This window comes from Gracilinanus agilis, chromosome X (genome assembly GCF_016433145.1).
Source record: "Gracilinanus agilis isolate LMUSP501 chromosome X, AgileGrace, whole genome shotgun sequence".
In the NCBI taxonomy this organism is placed as follows: Eukaryota; Metazoa; Chordata; class Mammalia; order Didelphimorphia; family Didelphidae; genus Gracilinanus; species Gracilinanus agilis.
In genome coordinates, this window is record NC_058136.1 from 186556 (window position 1) to 210112 (window position 23557).

The 23557-nt window shown below is 39.9% G+C and overlaps 1 protein-coding gene across 1 annotated transcript in view; it reads right to left on the reverse strand.

Moving 5' to 3' along the window:
* LOC123253442 (collagen alpha-1(XX) chain-like) overlaps positions 1-23557 on the reverse strand; it is a 78400-nt gene that overhangs the window by 44367 nt on the left and 10476 nt on the right. Inside the window, exons 2-16 of the mRNA XM_044682636.1 lie at positions 20694-20804; positions 19579-19722; positions 18602-18720; positions 16307-16496; positions 13481-13600; positions 10881-11045; positions 7344-7524; positions 6902-7043; positions 6091-6220; positions 5235-5398; positions 4730-4853; positions 4259-4398; positions 2850-2979; positions 1807-1949; positions 1218-1350 (exon numbers count right to left, since the gene is read on the reverse strand). Of these exons, the coding sequence (XP_044538571.1) occupies positions 1218-1350; positions 1807-1949; positions 2850-2979; positions 4259-4398; positions 4730-4853; positions 5235-5398; positions 6091-6220; positions 6902-7043; positions 7344-7524; positions 10881-11045; positions 13481-13600; positions 16307-16496; positions 18602-18720; positions 19579-19722; positions 20694-20804 (2136 nt within the window). The remainder of the gene's footprint in view (positions 1-1217; positions 1351-1806; positions 1950-2849; positions 2980-4258; positions 4399-4729; positions 4854-5234; positions 5399-6090; positions 6221-6901; positions 7044-7343; positions 7525-10880; positions 11046-13480; positions 13601-16306; positions 16497-18601; positions 18721-19578; positions 19723-20693; positions 20805-23557) is intronic.

Below are 23557 nucleotides of genomic sequence, written 5' to 3' on the forward strand. Positions count from 1 at the left end.
GAAAGAACTGTGGGAGCAGAAACACAAAAGAAAAACAACTGCTTGATCACATGGGTTGATGGCAGTATGTTTGGGGATGGAGATTCGAAACAACCACCCCAGTGCAAATACTAATAATATGGAAATAGGTCTTGATCAATGACACATGTAAAACCCAGTGGAACTGGGGGCAGCTGGGTAGCTCAGTGGATTGAGAGTCAGGCCTAGAGACGGGAGGTCCTAGGTTCAAATCTGGCCTCAGCAACTTCCTAGCTGTGACCCTGGGCAAGTCACTTGACCCCCATTGCCTACCCTTACCACTCTTCTGCCTTGGAGCCAATACACAGTATTGACTCCAAGATGGAAGGTAAGGGTTTTAAAAAAAACCCAGTGGAACTGCTTGTTGGCTACAGGAAGGGCATGGGAGGAGAGGAGGAAAAGAACATGATTCATGTAACTATGGAAAAATATTCTAAAATAAATAAACTTTTAAGAAGTGTATCAGGAGAGGCATATTGGTGGCACTGTAAATAGTGCACTAGATCTGGAGTCAAGAGGGTTCATATCTGTCCTTAGACACTCCTGTACGATCCTAGGCAAGTCACTTAACCTCTTTTTCTTAGCCTTCCCCTTGGGTCTTAGATTTGCTATGAATACAGAAAGATGGTTTATTAAAAATGTATCAAAAGTACCTTTTTTCAGAGGGCTGATTGTTAAATATTTATCACTACACCTTGGTTGTATTACTAAATTCTCACTAAAAGAGATTCTCCTAGATATTATATTATCCATGTCCCTACTCTCTTGCTACTGGTGATCATTAATGAAGTATATAATTTAATAGTGATCATCACACCATGGTGATTCTATGGATAGTATATTCTTGAGCATACTGGTAAATGTTTAACAACCAGATTTCTGAAAAAAAATGCATTCCTGATACACTTTTAAGCTTAGTCTGCATTATTAACATTTTCCCCATCATTTTCTTGAGTCTGGACAATTGACAAAGGAAAATTGAGCCTTGACTTGTAGCATTTGCCAATTTTGGAAGTATAAATAAATGCTCACGCTAAAAATTTAGCAATTGGTTCTTGTGCCCCTTAGGAGCTGGCTCCAACATGCTTCTGGTTATATTTTGTATACAAGTATGTATACATCACAGATCTGGAACTGTGTTTCCAGTCTTATTTGGACAATCTCCTCTCAGTGGTCAAAGAGGGGAATTTATCACTTACTCGGAGTATATCGGAGGGATGCTGTGTCACTACGGGCCCCATCTCTGTAATAGGCTAAGATGGAGATCTCATATTCTGCATGCTTCCCTAGACCAGGCAAAGTAGCAGTGCCTAGGTTCCCTGGGACAGAAATCTGTGATGAGAGAGAAAAAGAGAAAATGTGGGATGGAGATCAACATTCTCCCAAGTCCTGAGACTGACTAATTTAACCTGTGCATATTTGTAGAAGAGATTCATCCCATTAAGAGATGTTAGTTCTCTGGGTTCCTGATTGTCTGGGCTGAATTCCTCCTGCCCAGGGTACATGCGTGCTGAGAGAACTTGCTATATTTGGTCTAGAGAAAGATGGTGCCTACTCTGCTGACTTTCTCTGGGGAAGGAGCAGCAGTGGTCTAAACCCAGACCCTCAGCCCTAGGACTTGACCTTCAGGGAAGGGTATGGGCAGCTCCTGAGAATTCCCTCCCCCTATCAGTGGTCCTTTTGTCATGAGATGGTGGGGGTGGACTTTTTTACCTCCTTCTTAAGACAGAGATCTATCAGACTCTACTCATAATGCTCCCCACCAGGACCCCATATCTTATACTGTACCTCATAAGCCTTTCCTTCACCCAAAGGTGTCCATTTGATCTGATAGACCACCACACCAGAGGCTGCAGCGGCAGCCCACTCCAGTCTGACATCATCCCCTGGCAATTCAGTTACTTTCAAGTGGCTTGGGGCTGGGACTTTTCCTACCAGGCAAAAAAAAAAAAAAAAAAAAAACAACAAGAAAACCTTTGACCTTGAATTTTGAAATCTCAATCCCCATTAGTCCTATGCCATCTTTGCTGTTTCCAGCTGCCTATGAGTAGGTGCAGAGCAGATGGCTGGGGAGCTCAACAACACCCTGACATCTGGCCCCAACTCATACTACGGATCTCAAATGACTGCAGCCTGGGAGTCCAGGGGCTGGCAGAAATCTTTGTAATTCACTGATTTCATGAATCATTTTTAGATTCCTGGGATAATAGGAACACGTGGTAGGCAGAGTAGGAGTCGGTAGGGGGTAGGAGACAGAAATAGGCTTCTGTCTCTGTAGGGGTTAAATAGATCTGTGAGACTCCAACTTTCTACCTCCATGCCATCACTTTCCTCTGTCTTCCCCTAAATTTTAGAAGACTTCAACCAGATTGGGATAAAAACTCACATATTTTCCTAGGAGTTACACTTGTTTTTCTATAATCTTGCTCTATAGACTTAATATTCTGTTTCTGCTGTTCTGCATTTTAATTTAATTCAGTAAATATTTATTAAGCATCTCTGAATCTAGATCCATGCAATCCTCATAAAGAATGTCCTCTCCCAGGGGCCAGAAGAGAATGTATAATAATAGCTTATATTTATATAGGAGTTTAAGGGTAAGCATTTATTATTTCCATTTTAAGGACTAGGAAACTAAGACTCAGAGATTAAATGACTTACCTATGATCGCACAACTGTTTAATGTCAGATAAATCCAGTTTGCCTGATTCCAAGTTCAATGTTTCTTTCCTTGTGCTATGCTGCCTATCTATGGGGATGTATTAGGGTGCTCTTTCATCCTTTGGCTTAGAGAGTTCTTACCCCCTCACCACAGTTTTCTGTTCACTCACGTGTGGTCACTCGTCCAGTGAGTGTGGAAGAATCCCCCTCTTTGTAGACTGATGTGACACTGACAATATATGAGGTGGAGGAGGACAGTGGGGCCAGGTTGACAGAGGAGGCATTCCTGGAGACATCTATCTGCAAGGTAAGGGTAAGCTCTAGGCTTCTACCGCAGCTGGGGCAAGAGTGTCACTCTCACCTAGAAAGAGAATGGGGCATCCACCTTGCCTGAGGGCCATGCAAATTACTTCCCCTCCCAAAGTCACTCTGGCTATTCTCAGGAGTCAAGGCCTCTGGATACTGAGGTTCATCTACATCTGTCCTTCAGTAAAGAACCCACAAAACATGGCTTGTAGTGACTCTACAACTTTGGAGGTGAATTATTCCTCTTTGCAAAAACCTCACAGGACAGAGTCTATAGTTATGGTACTCATTACTCATTAGGGAATTTTTTCTCTTGTAGAAGCCCACATCTATATTTAATCCTTTCAGTTGTTCTTGCACATATGGTGACATCCCTTGTCCCCTCTCTCATTGGCTAGGCAGAGGCCATAACTAGTTAGTTAGGGTGCACATGGAACTATATTGGCCAAGATTATGGGTTAGTCAAGCAGGGGTGGTGATTCCTATTTGCTTATAGGCTTGGCATGGATTGTAAAATTCTGCAATAAGATTAACAAATAAAACCAAAAGTTAAGTGGAACCATGGCAAAGGCAGACCTAGGTATAGAGCAGATAGTTGAAGTGGATGGTAGTCACATGAACGTGTCTTCCTGAGAAGATAGTCCACAGGGACTAAACCGCAGACATGTTCAAAAGAACCTCAACATTAGGTAGCACTCATCAGCTTAGAAGCTATTTGGACATTTAGGTAGTTTTCTTTCATGCACTTTGATCACATGTAACCCCATGGTGATTCTTCTGAATTTATTCTATTTCCTTGTAAATACTAGAAATAGCAAACTTGATTTCCTTTAAGAGTGTGTCACAGAGGGAAGAAGGGAATGAGGGGTGGATGCTTTGAATGATAAGCATCTCAAAACGAGTGGGGAAAGAACCGGAAGCCAGGGAGCTTAGAATGAGTAAGTAAGTCACGTTTCTAGGGCATATGGTCTCAAAAAATTTCCCAGCTACTAAGGTAACTACCAGCAGCATTTCTACTCTTCCCTCCCTCTACTCTGTTTCCTATTACTTTCCTTAACATTTTCCTACCCCTGGTTTCTCATTCCACCATCTCAAGGTGACCTAATAAATTGTCATTCTATGTCATTCGCCTAGATTTCTAAAAAGCATTTTTTATTCCAGAGGAGTAGAGAGTTGAGAAAAGAAATCCAAGGTGGCTTGCAGGTTGTATTCTGGGACCCTCAGGAATATGCCCTACCAAGGCTGAGGTCATATTCTCCTGTCAGACACTCACCTCCCCAGCTTGGTTCCCTTCCAGTGAGACATAGGACACACGGTACATGCGAACTCCCCTCGATGATGCCTCCCAGTGAACTCGAACAGAGCTGTGGCTGACCTCAGAGAAGCTCAGGTGTTTGGGGAGATCCAAAGACACTACAAATTCAACATCATGCACTTAGGAACTATGAGGGTTTGGATTCTCATATATATCTTTGAATGTGCCTTATAAATTAATGTACTAGTAGATTTGGGGGATTATTTGACCAAGGAGGAGACAAATCTGGAAGGAAATATCTTGTTTTGATCCCTCCCTGCTCCCCTATGAAAGACTCTTTGATAACTCTTCTTCTGTAAGAGGATAATGCTTGTTAGAAGACGGAAGAATGATAGATAAGTGTCCAAAGTTTGGAGGAAGGCGGAGTCAAAAGGAGAAATAAAAAGGGAGAAATGGGATTTATGAAAGAATCATCAAAGTATAACTTACAGGTCTTGGCTCGGATGCTCTGGGACTCACTGATTTCCTCCCCAAAGAGGGCATATACAGCAATGCTATATTCTGTACCAGAAGCCAAACCTTCCAGCAGAACCTCAGGGTCCCTCACTCGAACCTGGAACACAAAAGCCCAATATGCTATTGTGGTAGAGGTTTTGGCCAAGCCAAGCATTCATCACCCTCAACCCAGGACTCTCCCTGTCCCCACCACCATCTTTCCCGTCATTTGCTCACTTGCAGTGGGACTTTGGTCAAGCAACTTTCTCATTCTGGGCTTCATTTCCTCATCTATAAAATGAGGGGGTCAGAATAGTCCTAGTCCTTATAAAAAGAAGATATTTTAAGTCTAAATCTTCTCTTCCCACCATCATTCTCACAATATCCTCCAGCAGATTGTTTAGTCTGGACCACTCTGAAATAATTGCTGGTTGGGTTGACCTCAGGAACCTAGCAAGCAATTCAAATGGGGATTCCTAGAGGATAATTTTGCACATACCTCTCTCCCATCTTCCTCTTCCTCATCTGCCTCCTGCTCTCTAGGGGAAGCTGAAGTGCAGTGAACGAGGTACTGGGTAGCTTTACTTGTGGGCTTCCAGGTCAAATGGATACTATTGTGGGCCACGCTTAAAATGGTCAATGAGCTTGGAGGAGACAGTGGTACTGTCCAAGGAGAGCACAAAGTCAGAGAGGGAGGCCAGACAGGTAGGTCCCACTTTAAGAAAACTCAAAATGGAAATCAAGCTTACAAAGGGGATGAGTGGGGTTGGAGGGTCAGGAAATATTGATGAACATTATTTGCATGACAATAAGAGTTTAAATTTCTATAGTTTTCAAAGCCTTACAAAACTTTTTCCAAATATCCTCTCTGTGTGGGAAACAAGATTTTAGAATGAGAAAACTGAGGCTAAATCATGTGACTTTTCCATAGCCACAGTTAACTAGCATCACAGCCAGCATCTGAACCCAAGTCTCCTGACTCCAACTCCAGTGCTCTTGGCACCATTCCATTACATCTTCTATGTGGTATGAAGTGAGGTCCACCACCATTCATAATGTTTTAAGTGAGGAAGCTGAAGCTTAGCAAGATGCCATGTCTAATCCAAGGTCACAGAGAAAGTCAGCAGTCAGCTGAAGCCCCCCACTCCCCAGGCCTAGACCCTTCCCCCTGAAAAATATCCTAGGCATATGGCTTCTAGAACAGAGATATTCCCTCACAAAATCTGACATTGTAATCAATCTCCCCACCAAAGCCAGGAAAAGAAGCTACAAGTTTCTTAACAGTCAAAGGTCCCTGGCTCCACTTCATTTAAAGTTAAAGGTAAGACCTAGCCACAGAGTTACTCCTGACCTACATGTAGTCACTATGTCCCAGAGCCCCTCTCCAACACCATCCTTATAGACAGGAAACACTGTGACCAAGTACTCTGTGTTGGAGGTCAAATTCAGCAGCTGGGCAGATGAAGTAGCCCCTTCCACTGTGACCTGGAAGAGAGAGAGAGGAGAGGACAGAACAACCTTGACACAGTACAACAGTGATGCTGGAGAGGGCTTCCCATACATCCAGCAGGCTATAATTGAAAAACAGTGGACTGGGTCCCTTGGGTTCCAGCTCCAGCTCTGCCTCTTACTCATTGACCTTGGGGAAGTTATCTAACATCTCTGGGCCACAACTTATTCATTTATTAAATGAGGAGTTGGAACTAGATTGATCTCTAAACACTCCTCCAATTCTAATGTTCTGTGATTTTTTTAGTCTGTTTTACAAATTTCAATTAATCAAAACTTAAAACTCATGAGAATCCAACTCATGGCAAGCTTCTTAGCTGCTTGAGAATAGGATTCAGAAGACAAAATTCACAGCTATGGAGCTGGTCTAGGGCCAGTCAAAGGAAACCCAAATCTGGGAACTTTACTACTAGATCTAGCTATATCAAATGAATGTAAGCAAAAAAGCAAAACAAAACAAAACAAAGCAAAACAAAACAAAAAACAAACTAGTTTCTCCTCCTAATCGCTGTCTCCTTTGCCCAGACCTCCACTCCCTCAAAAACAGAGGGACAAAAAAAAAAGGCAAAATATGAATTTGACTATTCTGCCACTAGTGAATGGTCTTTTTAATTATTTTCAGAGTTTGATTATTCATAGTCTCTTGGCTCCTCTTACCTCCCTGGGTGTGCCACCTCTGGAGGGATGGTATACGATCCTGTACTTTCTGGCAGGCTCCAGAGGAGGGGTCCAGGCCAGACGGAATCCTGAGGCTGTCACTTCTGATACAATCAAGTTCGTGGGGCTTGGATGGGTCGATCTATTAGCCAGGACACCTGTGGGCAAGTGTAGGGGAGAAGAAGCAGACAGGCTAACTCCCTTCAATGTATTCCTACAGAGCGTGGGGGGAAAATAGGTCTCTAAAATGTTTTCCATTAGTAATTCCTTCAGCTCCCTCTGGAGGTCATTTCTAGAACTGGGAGCTAAGAAGGGAGGGGAAAAGGAGAGAAAAAGAGGTTCCCTCCATCACCCATTGAAACAATCTGTCTGTCTAGTGGATACTACATCTCCACGGGCTGGGGGCAGGGTCACTGCTTGGCAAGGGGGCAGAGATGTCTACAAATGTATCCCTTCACCTGGGTCTCTGCTTCGACTTCTCTCTTGGATCTTCCAACAGAGGAGCCTGATGAGCCTGCTTGTCAGGTTGCCAAGGAGAGGGAAATCCAGAACATTGTGAACTGTGACATCCAGGGGAAGGGATGCCAGGTGTGTCAGCTCAGACTCATCGGCATTCTTCACTCCTGCACAAAAAAAGCAAATCTTGGAGTGAAGGTGTTGGGTGTGCTCCTTCCATAGGGCTTTCTCATTCCCCCCAAATTTTCTTTTCCCAAGTTATCTCCCCTCCGCTGTGTACCTCTCTGATACCTTTCTTGTACAATAATTTTTATGGCAATCTGGAAAGGAGAGGTGACAAATAAAACCAAACAACAAACTATCGTTTCTTTTTTTTCTTTGTAAACTTTTACTTTCTGTCTTATTATCAATTACAAGATAGAAGAAGAGCACTAAGGGCTGGTTAAGTGACTTGACCAAAGTCACATACAGAAGTGAGCTTTTTGAGAGTAGGGCCATGCTTTGACTTTCTGTGTATCCCCAGTGCTTAGCAAAAATCTTGGACTTACTTCAGTTAATTGCTTTTTTTTTTAATATCCCAGTGAAAGCATATGATTTTTCACTTGTTTGTTTGGGTTTTGGTTTTATATAATTATTTACCTGCAAGAATGAACAATATGGAAATATGTTTTACTTGATAATACATCATAACTCAGATCAAATCGCCAGCTCTAGGAGGTGAGGAGGGCAGGAAGGGAGGGAGACAATTTGGATGATATAAATTTGGAAAACTTATGTAGAAATTTGTTATTAAATATAATTGGTAAAAAAGATAAATAAAGAAAAATAAAAAATAAAAAGAGCTTTTGAATAAAAAATAAAGTAAAATAAAATATCCCAGTGAAGTAGATAGCACATAGTAAGTACTCAATAATTAACTAGCACATAGTAAGTGCTCAATAATTGCCTATAGACTGATTCATAGACTGACCTTATCCCACAGTCACAGAATATTCAAGCTAAGAGGTGGCTCAAAAAAATTGAATCCAATCTCCTCATTTGACAGATGAGGAAACCAAGGCTCCAAAACATAAAGAGTCTTTATTCAAAGTCGGCAAGTTAGCAAAGCTAAGACTAAAAACCATGTGTTTTGGCTTCAGTTGCAATACCCTTTCTACTCTGCCATACTTTTTGTATGTTGTTCAGTTGTTTCAACCATGATTGATTCTTCATGACCCCATTTGGAATTTTATTGGCAAAGATATTATAGTGGTTTGCCATTTCTTTTTCCAGCTCATTTTGTAGATGAAGAAATTAAGAAAACAGGATGAATACAGTTATTATGTATCTGATGCCAGATTCGACCTCCCAGGATGAATTCTTCCTGACTCCAGGCCTAGCACTCTAACCACTGCACCATCTAGCTGCCCCTTTACCATATTTGTTTCCCCTTTGCTTACAACTGAGCTCCATGGAGTTTACTCAGATAATTATTATTAACAAAAATAATAACAATGACTAATAGTTATATAGTCCCTATTATGTGCTATGAATTGTGTCAAGTACTTTCCAAATATTACCTTATTTGATCCTCACCACAAAATGGGAAGATAGGTGCTTTTATTATCCCCATTTCACAGTTGAGAAAACCAAGGCAAGTAGAAGTTAAGTGATCTGCCCAAGGTCACACAGCTAGTAAGTGTCCAGAGACCTTGGGTCTTCCCAACTCTAGGCCTAGAACTTATCCCCTGCAACACCTAGCTAAGCTACCTCAAGCTGAGTGCCTGACCCTCTATCTTTCTTCAGTTGCCAGAGAAGAGAAAGGGGTACAACATCTAGTACTGTTAATCAGAGGGACAGGGTTGCCAGCAGAAGAGTGGTGGAAACTCATTGCTTACTAGGTTGAACTCCATAACTTCTTGTACCTGCCCCAAATCCTAGATAACTGAAGATCATGGATAGGAATCTGGAGATATCTCAAAGGACATCTAAGAGTACAATATCCAACCCTCATTTTATGGATGAAACTGAGTGCCAATAGAGATTAAGTGACTTTCCATTACATAGTAAGTGACTCTCCCACTATCAAATTTAAGAATCAAAGACAGGATTTTAACCTACATCCTCTGAGCTACACACTGGCTAACAGAACTCTTTACACTGTACCATTGGGCAGGAAAGGAATCTCCAGAGGTGGCTTTGACCATCTTCTTCTGCTCAAAGACCAAGCCATAACTAAAACTCTGATTCTTGTGACCTCGAGGCCAGAGTACTTTATATCACCCCTTACTCTCCAAAAACTCACACATTCTCTGTTTTTGCTTTTGGGGAGAGAAAGGAGGAATATCCATTCCCAAACAACATATTCATGTTTGTGAAAAGAGAAAGATACTCACAGAGGGCAAAAGACAGAGAGAGACAGACAGAGATAAATAGAGCTACAGAAATAGACTCTAAAATAAAGACAGTGAAACATGGACAGAGCCAAGTGTTCTTTTAAAAATAACATTCTCTCATTCCTTGCTCCTCAGAGGCTCCAGCTACTCCCCCACACCCACGTCATACTAATAGGATGTCACACCAAGAGGCCAAATTGTGCCACAACTGATAACTATAATCACCTTCATTTGATTTACACTGTGTACAGAGACGCCTGGGGAGAGGTTGCTGCGTCTCTGTTTGTCTTATTAAGATAATTGCTGATCAGTGTCTTCTCAAAACAACACTCAGATCAGTCTGGAAGCAGGAATGCCAAGCGTGGTCAGAGCACCACTGATAAATGTATGCCCTGGACCCAGGCAACCTTAAAAAAAAAAAAGGTAAGGGAAGCAGGCACACCCTCAGGGTATGATTTCAGAGACAAAAAATTCTCCTTTCCCCATCTTTCTTTGTATTCCTAGCACTTGACATAGTTCCTAGCCCATAGGCAAGTGCTTAACATGCTTGTTGACCAACTGACTGACTGACTGACTGATTTTTGGACTAACTGACTGATTGATGGAATTTGTTCCACACGGTTACAGTATTTTCAAGCTGAAAGGCAGCTCAGAGAAAATCAAGTCTTCTCCTCCATCTGCTAGCCACTGGGGCAGATCCTTATCTTGTGATAACCAGAGAAAAGACTTAAGATGCACAATGACTGTCATTCATGCATCAGTGAAGTGCCTGATGACAGATTTTCCTAGGATCAAATCCTGATGATATTAATGGGTAAGAGCTAGGGAGAGTGGACTCCTGAATGGGGCAAAGGGTGTCTTGGTTGGGATAGAAAGGAGGGTCTGAGGAAAGCCTTCACCCACTTCCCAATGTTGATGCCAGTTGGCCAGACTTCTAAAACAACCCAGGAATTTGGGTTTTAAATGAAAAATAAAGAACGTTAATACTCAGCATTTTGTATTCCCTAAATTATTAACGTTCTTTATTTTTCTGATCATCACAAAATATCAGAGGTCTTTATCCAGCCTATACTCTGTTCTCACAATGTGATGATTGGAAAATGTCTCCAAAAAGGAGGATCAAGGGCAGATTCTAAGGAGTATCTTACCAATGGCAAAGATGTCTATGCCCACATCTTTCAGAACTTGAGCAGCAAGTCTGGCATCATCCTGGGACTTGCCGTCAGTCAGAAGAACGACTACTTTAACTGCCTCAGAACGAGACCCAGCTTCAAGCTTCAGATTCTGCTCCAGTACATGAGTCAGTGCAAGACCTTTAAGGAGGATAGTGCAAAGTCACAAACCAATATAAATGCCACTTCTTCCATGAAGCCAACCTTGAATGTTCCTACCCACAAAAATCTCTTCTTTCTCTAAACTCCTAGAATCCTTAGAATCAAAATTTCAAGGTTTTGCTCTTAGGGTTATAGGACAACAAATTGGAAAGGAGACTTTTCCATTTTATGGGTGAGGAACAGAGGCTTGGAGAAATTAAAATGACTTGCCTACAGTCATGCAGATAGTACATACTGTTCTGATAGGTTTATCTCACCTCTCCAACTTGATTTTGTGTGTCCTATGGTCAGGGATTATGGCTCCTCCTCTTTCTTTTCCCAGACTCAGAGTTTATGTACAAAAAAATAATATTTGCCAAAGGGCTGAAACAGAAGGCACCTCTATGTTTGGAAAGACTTTAACTATACTCTCTTCCTAGATACTTTCCCTTTCCTCAGCTGCCCAGACACTTCTCCCCCTACCTATCTGAATGATCCTTCTTGAAATCCTCTGCTGACTCAGAATCCATCTTCTAAGGGTTCCCTAAGCCTGAGAGTCTTCTGAGACTCTGGCTTGAGCCATCATCTCTTTTATCTCCTTCTCAGCTACTTAACTTAGATTGAATTATCCTTCCTATTCATATAACTTTCAAATCTGTATATTCAGTTCTAATTGCTCACCATAATCCTGAATTTACATCACTGAGTGGCTGCTGAAATAATAAAGTGAGTTTTGGGGATGGAGAGGATGTTATTTAGGCCAGTATCAGAAGAGTAACCTGAGTTCTGGGAAGGCCCCCCAAGTACAGGGCTGACACTTAGGAGATATATAAAAGGTGTTTAACAAGGGAAAGGTAAAAGGTAATTGGATAACTTAAACTAAAGGTTTCTATCTGAATGTCCTCTCAGCATCTCACACTTGATGAGTAAAAAACAAACTCTTTGTTTTTCCTCTAAACCTATCTCTATTTCAAAGTTACTCTAGCTTGAAACTACAGCATCCTCTTTGGCTTTTCCCTCTCTCTCCATATCAATCAAGTTGCCAGTCTTGTCAATTCTCCCCTCACAGTATCTTTCACATAAGACCTCTCCTCTCCACTCACATAATCTGTACTCTAGCACAGGCCCTTATTATCTCCTGCCTGGACTTCTATAATAGTCTTTTTTTTTAACCTTTATCTTCCATCTTAGAATCAATACTGAATATTGGTTCCAAGGCAGAAGAGTACGGCTTAGGCAATGTGGGGTTAAGTGACCTAACTGGAGTTACACAGCTAGGAAGTGTCTGAAGCCAGATTTGAACCCAGGATGTCCTGTGTCTAGGCTTGACTCTCAATTCACTGAGCCACTTAGCTGCCCCTACAATGGTTTTCTAATTGACTTCCTCTCTCTCATATTTCCCCTTGCCAAGCCATCCTTTACACAGTTATACCAAAATCATCTTCCTAAGGCACTGGTCTTATGATGTCCCTTCTCAACTTGACAAACACAGTATCATAAACAACAACAGCAACAGCAGCTTCAGGAACAATATCAACAACAACAGCAATCTTTTCCTCTTGCCTCTAGGAAAACACACAAACTTCTCACCTTGGCATGTAAGGCTCCAGCTGACTTTTTCAGCTTTACCTCATATATACTGGTTTCTAGCCCTGGAATGTGTTCTCTCCTTATCTTTGCCTATTAAGAGTATTCTCTTTCCTCAAGTTCCAGCTTAGGCTTCACTTTCTCTAAGAACTTTCCTGGTCCCTCCACCTAAAAGTGATCCTTCCTTTCTCAAATCTTACTAGAGCACTTTGGTTCAATGGCATTCTACTTCATATCCTGTATTTTTGTGTGTACATCATATAGCCTTTCCCCCTACATTAGAGTATAAACCCCTTGATAGCAGAGGCTGGGCCATTTTTCATCCTTACCACCCCAGGGTCTAGCACAAGAGCTTGCAAGTAGTAAGTATTTAATGCATGCTTGTTGAATTGAATTGAAGTCAGGCCTGTGTCTTGAAACATTTTTTCAGTTTTGAGAACCCCTTAATAAATGCTCCAGGTAAAGAATAGTAGAAAAAGTTGTGGTCCCTGTCATAAATGGGCAAATAAAATAGAACAGTTGTAGGTCAACATATCTGGCTCACCCTCGGTGCCCCTGTTTCGAACAGTTCAGTCTAGTAGAGGAGATAAGGACATACACATACACACAGCTTAAACAACTTTTGGACTTTTACAAATTAATGGATGATTCAATACATAGATATATTATACTCTAAACAAACAAACTTGTCTGACAGGTAAAAATGAATGTCCTCTGGAGTGCCTATATTTGCAAATGATAGAGGCCTAGGTTAAGGTGTGTTTAGGAAATTATATTTAATAGGATGCAAGGAAGAATAAAGGGAAAGAAATAGCCTTCATTGTGATAAAGAAATGTTGCTAAGTTACCGGTGAAGGTGTTACCACCCTTATAACGGAGATTTCGAATAGCCTCTAGAACTTCTTCTTTGGTGCTGAATGAATTCAGGTCCCATTCAGTCCGAGGGTCTCCACTATATTGGGACAAACCTGGGAAAAAAAGGAGGGGATCAGATGTGGGCAACTGAGGGCTGTATAATGACAAGGGAGATGCATTTCTTAAAAAAATCACTTCCTCTTGGGGCTACTTTCTTCCCTAAGTAGTCCCTTGCCATTGGACAACTTCATTAATGTGCTAATCTTTTCTTGATCCTGGACATCTCTTGGAGGTCTCTCCTGTAGCAAACTTACTGAGTTTCTTCCCAAATGGAACATCCTATTGGAGCACAATATCGATGAACTGATCATATCTCCAATTTGGTATCCAAAATTTCTGGAAATTTTCTACCTCCCTTGGTTCAGAGCTGGGTCCAGAACTTATAAACAACATGAAGTCTAAAGGGTTTTCCTAAAGATCAGGGATTTTTAACCTGTTTTATGTCATGGATCCCTTTGGTAGCCTGGTAAAGCCCATGGAGACCTTCAAAGAAAATATTTTTAGATGTTTGAAGTAAAATATGTAGAATTAAAAAGGAAAGCAATTATTTTAAAACAATTATCACAATATGCTTTTAATAAAACTAGTTCACATGTATCAGGTTAAAAATATCATAAATTGAGGCAGGAAATAGCATTTTGCCTTCATAAATACTCCTGGTTGTTCTATGAGAAAGAAGATGAAACCTCCAGCACTTTGCCATGTGATCCACCAGACTAATGTAGAAAGCAATGCATGCTACCAGATCTTAAACTGTACTGTAAAGTAGTGATCATCAAAACAATCTGGTACTGGCAAAGAAATAGAAGGGTGGATGAAGGGACTAGACTAGGGGTAAATGACCTCAGCAATCTACTGTTTGATAAACTTAAAGATTCCAGCTTTTGGGTTAAGAACTCACTATTTGACAAAAACTGCTGGGAAAATTGGAAAAGAATATGTCAAAAAGGTATAGATCAATATCTTGCACCCTATACGAAGACAAGTTCAAAATGGGTATATGGCAAACATAAAGAGTGATATAAATAAATTAGGTGAACGTAGAATAGTTTACCTGTCAGATCTATGGAGAAGGGAAGAATTTAAGACCAAATAAGAGATAGAGAACATTACAAGATGTAAAATGAATAATTTTGATTACATTAAGTTTAAAACATTTTGTACATGGGGGCAGCCAGGTAGCTCAGTGGATTGAGAGCCAGGCCCAGAGACGGGAGGTCCTAGGTTCAGGTCCGGCCTCAGACACTTCCCAGCTGTGTGACCCTGGGCAAGTCACTTGACCCCCATTGCCTACCCTTACCACTCTTCCGCCTATAAGTAAATACACAGAAGTTAAGGGTTAAAAAAAAACATTTTGTACAAACAAAACCAATGCAACCAAGTTTAGAAAGGAAACAACAAACTGGGAAAAAATTTATAACAAATTTCTCTGGTAAAGGTCTTATTTCTCAAATATATAAAGAACTCAGTCAAACTTATAAGAATCCAAGTTATTCCCTAATTGATAAATGGTCAAAGGATATGAATAAGGCAGTTTTCAGATAAAAAAAATCAAAGCTATCAATAATAATATAAAAATGTTCTAAATCTCTCTTGATTAGAGAAATGCAAATTAAAACAACTCTAAGGTAACTTCTTACACCTATCAGATTGGCCAATATGACAGTAAAGGAAATTATAAATGTGGGAGGGGATGTGGCAAAATTGGGACACTAACGCATTGTTGATGGAGTTGTGAACTGATCCAACCATTTTGGAGGGTAATTTGGAATTATGTCCAAAGGACTTTAAAAGGATGAATATACCCTTTGATCCAGTAATATCACTACTGGGTCTGTATCCCAAAGTGAATTAAAAATGGGAAATGACCTGTTTGTATAAAAATAAACCTGCTCTTTTTGTGGTGGCAAAGAATTGGATACTAAAGGGATGTCCCTCAATTGAGGAATGGCTGAACAAATTGTGGTGTATGATGGTGATGGAATACTATTGTGCTATATAAGGAATGATGAACAAGATGATTTCAGAAAGGACTGGAAAGACCTATGTGAACTGATGCAGAGTGAAATAAGCAGAACCAGGAGAACATTGTACACAGTAACTGCAATATTGTGGAATGATCAAATGTGATAGATTTTGCTACTAATGGCAATAAAATGCTATCCACTTCCAGAGAAAGAACTGTTGGAGTAGGAATGCAGATGAAAATATATCACTTGTTTTCATTTGTTTATTTGGATATGTTTTTGGATTCTGGTTCTATAATATTATTTGCTTACAATAGTGAATAATATGAAAATATGTTTTGTGTGATAATACATGTATAACCCAGACTGAATTGCTTGTCAGCTCCGAGAAGGGGAGGGGAGAAGGGGAGAAGACAATATGGATCATATGATTTTGGAAAATTTATATGAAATCTGTTATTAAAATAAAAAATTTAATAAAGAAAAAAGAAAGCAAGTCATTCTCTGCTTCCTCTTGCTAATGAAGAAACTGCAGGAGTTCCCTGAGAAAAGCTAAAGAGGGAGGGTGCTACTGCTTGAAGCACATTTTATATTACTCCTAAGTATTAAACTGTCACCTCCACTTATCCATCATTTCTGGTCATTGGTACTTATTTTTATTTTTAATTTCAAAATCTAGAGGAATCCATCCTGCACTGAATGCACTAACCCTAGATTATTACTGTTGGAGAATCATAGCCACTGCCACCAAGAACATGTGAAGGACCAACAAGAGGACAACCTTGTACCTACCAATTTGGACTTTATCCTGGGCAATGTGAAAAGGAGAGATGACATTAGCTAGGAATTCTCTGATGAGCCTGAAGTTACTTCGGCCAATACTCCAGGATCCATCCACCAGGAATACTATGTCCACAGGAATGGAGGTGTCACAATAGAACTGGGGACCTTGGAAGATGGAGGCAGAGACAGCTAAGCAGAACTAGATAGATGAAAGAAATCTTTATCTAGAGCTAAAAGTGACTTTACAGATTATCTGCTCCAACCTCTTCATTTTACCACTGAGAAAACTGAGGGCCTGCCAAGGTAAATGACTTGTCCAAGGCACACAAGTAGTGAGTAGCAGAGCTGAGACAAACTCACCAAGTCCTTTTCTCAAATCTAGCTCTTTTTCCATTGTACTCATATGGCCTACAAAAATAGGGTAATTATAGAACCATGGACAGCTCCTTTATTCTATATACTGGGCTTCTATGCTTTAAAAAACAACAACAAAAAAAAACCAAAAAACCCTTTCTCTCTTAGTAACAACTAAATGACTTGCACAGGGTCACACAACTAGGAAGTGTCTGACATCAGATTTGAATTCAGGTCTTTCCAATTCCAGGCATAGTGCTCTATCTTCTCTGCTAACTGGCTATCCTACTTCTATGCTTCTTTTAACTTTCCTGTGCAGACTTTCCTTTCAGACATCACAGGCTACTTATATTAGAAGGATCCAGAACTAATTACAGCATTTGTCTGCCCAAAGAAGTTTATACTTCATCTAACTACATTCTGTCCTGATTTGTAGTAAAATACAGCTTGTTCATCATAGAGAATTGCTGGTCTGCTAATATATACATATGTGTGTATAGTCCCAGACCTTAGGAAACTTCTTATTTCATGAGATGAATACATGCATGTGTGTATACATATGTGAATGCATTATGTGTGTGAATGCATTGTGTATTATGCAAATGTTGCACACATATAACACATGTAGATATGTATATACTATAATACTTGTTTGAATTTTGTCTTCCCCATTAGATTCTAAGCTCCTTGAAAAAAAGTAGTTTGACTTTCTTTGCATCTCCAACATTTAGTACAGTGCCTTGTACATGAATGCTAGTTTATAATAAATGCACTGTTTGACTGCCAAACACACTCATGCACATATATATATATATATATCATAACATATATAATGCAACACATATACACACAATGCAATATATGTTATATACACATGTGTGTGGATATGCACATTTGTAGTATATATATATTATATATACATATATATATACATCTGTGTGTATATCTATATCATTTATCTATCTTCCTGGCATTATGGGGGAGGTACAATCCCATCCAACAAATCCATGAAGTGACTTAGGACCAGGAAGTTAAGAAATAGCAAGCACTTGTCTCTTCTTTCCTTTCCTTCCTAATATTTCCATATTATTTCATACAATTAATTACCTTCTTTCTGATTTATAGCAAAATATAGCTCTTTAACCTTGGGGAACCACTGGTCTGCTGGAGAAAATATGGCCCAAAAACTTTGGGAGAATGAGTCCCACCTTCTCTTCCCTGACTTTCTGGGTCCATCAGTTCTTAGATGTGCTTCCCAAAAGCTTTGTCCTCATAGGGACCATATCCCAAGTGTTGCTGGGTGCAGGGGCTGACTTTGAAGGATGCTTCCCCAGGAAGTCTTCAGTAGCTTCTGCTCTGATTTTCCCTGCTCCACATGGGGTAGGTTTGAGTTAAGGAGAGTCCATAATTCAGCTGAGTAACCCTCAGGGAAATTTGAGGTAAAGAAGGGGAGACTAAGTGGGACCTAACTGGAGTCTTGGGCCTCCTGGATCTTCTTACAAGTATTTTTATTCCACCACCACCCCATTCCTTCTCTAAATTCCTACAGCTATGTAGCATTTAATTGGTGTTTGTTTTGAGCATAAGATCAATTAAACTGTATGATTCATGAATACAGGGAGCATCCATTTCCACTTTTGTATTCCCCAACTTCCCTAGCATATGAATAGTCATTCAGAAGTGCTCCATAAATGGGTCAATTGAATTAAATAATCTATATACAACACAACATAAATGTCATCTACTGATGATGATGATGATGATGATAAATAGCATAAGTAACTTGCAGTTTATGTGTGGACTGAATTCATCCAATAAGCAATCTTGGCATCCCAAAATAATTTGGAGATCCCCAAATAAAGTGACTCCATACTATACACCAATATGTCCAAACCTGGGTCTGTACCTACCTAAAGTGGGAGAGACTCCACTCCAAGTTGGTGAAGCCACTTCAAGCTCAGGAACCTGCTCAAATTCATGATTTCCCACTGAAGAAGGAATGGACTCCAAAGTTTCCCCTGATGGCTTCCGGCTATTTCTGCCTGTGGAGATGCTCTTCAAATCCTCAACTAAAATCAATATGAAACATTACCCAGGGCCAAAGTCCGGTGGCAGGCATACAAGGAAAATTTCTATCACATTCACTGTCTCTTCTGATTCAATATTCCAGTAATATGGGAAGGAGTCTTACTGTTATCTTCATCTTATTGATGAGGAATCTTGAGGCTTAAAGGTATGGAATTGCTTACCCAATGTCACATAGTTAATAGAATCCAAGGAGACAGTCAAGAACAGCTATAGATGCTGATTCCTTCTGCCTAGATTTTCTTTGTGGCTGATTTTGGCTCAATTATCTAATCTCTCTGATTCTCAGTTTTCTCATCTATAAAATGGTGATAATAGTCTCAGAGTTATTTTTTAGAGGCAATAAGTCTATTGCATGGGATTCTGCCACCTTTCCTCAACACCTTCCTGCTTCCCCTCTCACTAGGGCTTACTTGTACCAAATATACTCAGAGTTCTAAGAAAACCTCACATAAGAAAAGGCAGACTTTCAAAAGGTAACACAAGACTTTAGCAATGGAAGGGGCCTTAGAGACCATCTAGTCTAAAGTCATCATTCCATTAATGGGGAAATGAGGACTATAGAAAGGGAATAATATCTAAAGTCACACAACAATTCACAGGTCTACACAGAGCTAATAATAGAACTGAGGTCTACTAATTTCCAGTTCAAAGGTTCTTTCCATTACATTCTTCTACAGATCATGCTGGCTCTCATAGTACAGACTATCTTACTAAATTCATTCTGCTTTTTGGTCCATTTCCAGGGTTCTTTGGGGTCTATGCTAATTTTTGAGGCTGAGTTACTAAAAGAAAGTCTCAGGAGAGGACACTGGCAGTATCACTCAGCAGGAACAACTTACTCACAAATCTCCGCCTGGCCAGCAGAGTGTCACGGGAACCACTGAGTGCAAATATTTGGAGTGTGTATTCCTTGGTGGGGCTCAGTCCAACCACTGTGACTTTAGGTGTCTTGGTAGTCAGCATTACTTCCTGCTCTGAGTCTCCTTAGGGAAAAACAATAGTCATAGTAAAGTACTGCATCTTGGATGGAGTGGGAACACATTGCTTAGTTATCCAGGGGTGGGAGGTTCCTACTTAAAACACATTCAGGTCTTGTATTTCCCTGCTACATCCTTCTGAATAGGAACAGAAAGGGAATACTCATAGGACTCACAAGTCCTCTTTGTCACTAGGCACATTTCTAAATGGTTAGATGAGGGATATAGAGAAGTTATCATAGGCTTTTGATTAGTTGTTGATTAGGTGTAGATTACTCCCTCTCATGTACTCTGTGCTCTAGCTAACTCAGATGGCTTCATGTTCATTCTCTGATCATACCTGTGCTTTTCTGGTTTTGTGTCTTCCATATTCTTTGCCCAGACTTGAATGTCTTCATCCAACATCTTTACCTATTTAAGTCCTGCCCATAATTCAAGTATAGATGGCACATCCTCTATGAAGCCTTCACTTCTCAGGGGGAATTCATTGACTAGATGACTTCTGAGGACTTTTCCAATATTAAGAATACAGATTCTTCTAAAGTCTTACAAAAACTCACCTCAATAAACATTTACTAAGTGCCTCTAGTGCAAATATTGTTAAGCATCTTTATCATATTATATCCAGGATCACCTTTAGTATATTTAAAACTATGAGATCCTTGAGGACAAAGACTGCTTTAAGCATCTTTTTATCTCACTCAGCACCAAGCCCAGGGCTTTGCCCGTACTACTGAAAACACAATTTGCTGAATGAAAATGAAGGAATGAATTTAATCTTAAAACAGTGTAAAAAATAAATGCAGTTTGGAACACTAGCCAATTTCTCAGCCCTGAGGACAATAGATATTTGAACTCCAGACTTCCTCCCACCCAAGAAGGGCAAGGAGGAAGTTCTGTGTAATTCAGTACAGGCCCATTCTCTTGCCTAGCCTTGTATCCCCAGACATACCCACTTCCACTATGCCTTTTACTACCTGCCATGGGCTTTACTTGGACTTTGTAGCCATTGGTATTTCCTTCTGATTCCTTCCACTTCATCTGGAGTCGGTCTTCAGACAACACAGTCAGTCTTAGTCGACTAGTCCCTGTAAGAGAAGTCAGAGTCCCTGAAGAGATGATGAGACTGTATTCAAGTAACTCTGGTCAGAGAAAGTTTTCCAAACTGTGGGAAATTCTTCCAAATTGGGGAGAGGGCATGGTTTCCCCAGAAGCAATGGACAAATTATTGGATATTCTTGAATACAATTCCTTACATGAATTCATCTCCATTCTTCAATGGAAACAAAATTCAAATTGAAGTCAAGACTGAGACTAACATAATGAATTCATTCTGACAATGAAAGCAATACAGCAATTAGCCTGTGAGCTCCTTGATGGCAGGGAGTTTCTTTTGCCTTTCTTTATATCTCTAGCTCTTAGTACAGTGCCTGACATGTACTAAGTGCTGAATAAGTGGTTAATGAATGACTGATGGATAGTTATTTGCTATGGTATGCACAAATGAAATCAAATCTGAGTAAGTGTGAGATGTACTTAATCTCAAGAAAGGTTCCATCAGCTACCATCATTAAGTAGAGTCAGTTCACGGCACAGGTGAGTTGTATTGTCCTGATGTTTGCTACATTTGAAAGTGAAATGTATAAATTCCAAATTAAAGAATCTTTTTGTGGAGGTTAAAAGTACTTTTATACTTGTTATATTTCTCAATGCCACTCATTTTGATAAGCACAATATGTCAATCTCCACCAACCCTGACACTCAACTATCATTTTTTTTTAAAATTTGAGTTCCAAGTTCTCTCCCTGCCTCCTACTCCCTTACCTTTAATCCTTCCTACCACCTCTCTCCCTAAGATGGCAAGCAAACTTACATATATTTTACATGTGCAATCATATAAAACATTTTTCATATTACTCATTTTACCAATCCTGAAATTTTTCAAAATGGATGTTACTTGAAAAGTTATTGCTAATCATTTCACATTTTTCAAAAAAATTAAAATTTTATAGCCTTAAATTTTTGTTTCTAATTTTTTTGATATAAAACTGTACCTCTTAGGAACTGATAAACATTTCATTGGTTTAAAAAGAAAATCCCATAGAAAGTTTAAAAGTAGTGAAAGCCAAGTTTAAGTAATGAAAATATAGAAACAAGTTAAAAAGCCCGAAGTCCAGAAAATATTATCCACTGTATTTCTCATTCCATCCCAGTCATATTATTGCCACATTCCCAGTCATATCATCCTCTAGAGTCTATACTACAGACTCTCTGGATACCTGAGTGATTTAATCCCCTCAATTTTAGGCTCCTACTTCAGAGCCTGATCCAATGTCCTTTCTAGTGAGTATGTAAACCCACACTCACATGATCCACTCTATTTAACCAGTGCCAGCCTTGATTTACATTCTACCAAGGCCATATTCTTATCTTTACTTACCTCCACCTTTCCTCTGGGCACTAGATTACACCAACACAGTCATTGTCGCAAGAAATGGCAGATCAAATAACTCTCTTTGGACTCTACTGTGAGTCAAATCCCTATGAATTCTCAGGTGCAAACACTTGTTTCTGGTCACAATCCCCCTATTTGTGTTGTTTCTTCCTTCCGTTCCCCTATTAGAATGAAAGGGGCAGCTAGATGGCACAGTGGACAGCACACCAGGACTAGCCTCAGAAAGACTCATCTTCATGAGTTCAAATTGGACCTCAGATACTTACTAGCTACATGACCTTGGGAAACTCACTTAACTTTGTTGGTCTCAGTTTCCTAAAATGAGTTGGAAAGGGAAATGCAAACCACTCCAGGATCTTTGCCAAGAAAACCCCAGATGGGGACATGAGGAGTCCAGACACAAGGGAAATTATTGAACAACATTAGAATGTAAACTCCCAGAGAGTAAGGAGAGTAACACTTTTGTATCTGCATCCCCTGTGCTTAGCATAAACCTTTGCCCATAGCAGGAACTTAATAAATTCTTTTTCATTATTTTTATTCATACTTTCATTGGCATTCACATTTACTGCTATTGATCAAGTGGAAAGACTGCTGTGTTTGCTTTGTATAAATATTTCAGCTGCAGATAGCATGAAACCTAATAATTGGAAGTCTCTTGAAAATGTGCATGCAGACTGTATTGGCAAGATGAGATAATTTTCTTCTGAAAGAAAATTCCAAGCTTTTGATAACCAAAAACAAAATTTTAAATGTCTGTGACATCAAAAGATTTCTTACTTCTTATAAAGTCGCTTGTAGAATTGCTAAGTGTAGAAAGTCTCAGTTGATAGGAGAAATGTTGGCACTACATAAAGCAAGTAGGGATGATGCTTGGTAAATCATTTGCAAAGCAGCTTTGAATGGTTTTACTTACTAATAATATAGTAGACTGGAGAATTGTTCACACTTGACAAACCAAAACCTTCCTATTTTGCATTGTAAGTGGACAAAACAACAGATTTAAAGATTTTGTTTCAATTTAAAAAACATTTATTAAGTACTTGCTATATTCCAGGTATTGTGCCTAGCCTAGGAGTACAAAATTTTAAAAGACAGTATCTGACCTCAAGGGACTTATTGAGGTTTATTGAGGAAAACAACAGTTTACTGAGGAAGATAATAACAAAAAATGGAAGCAAGAGAGCGAGATATAGGGAGGGAAAGCCAAGGAGTATATGGTGAAGGCATCTTGTTCCAGGAAATTTAAATCAGTTGTAGCAGTAGATACAAAGTGGAGTGAGTTGAAAGTCCAGTTTCCACCCTCTATGAAAGGAGGCTTTTGCAGGAGACTGGTACTCTACCCTCTAGCTCTCCAGTCAGAGAGGAGAGGAGATTGAGGGAGGT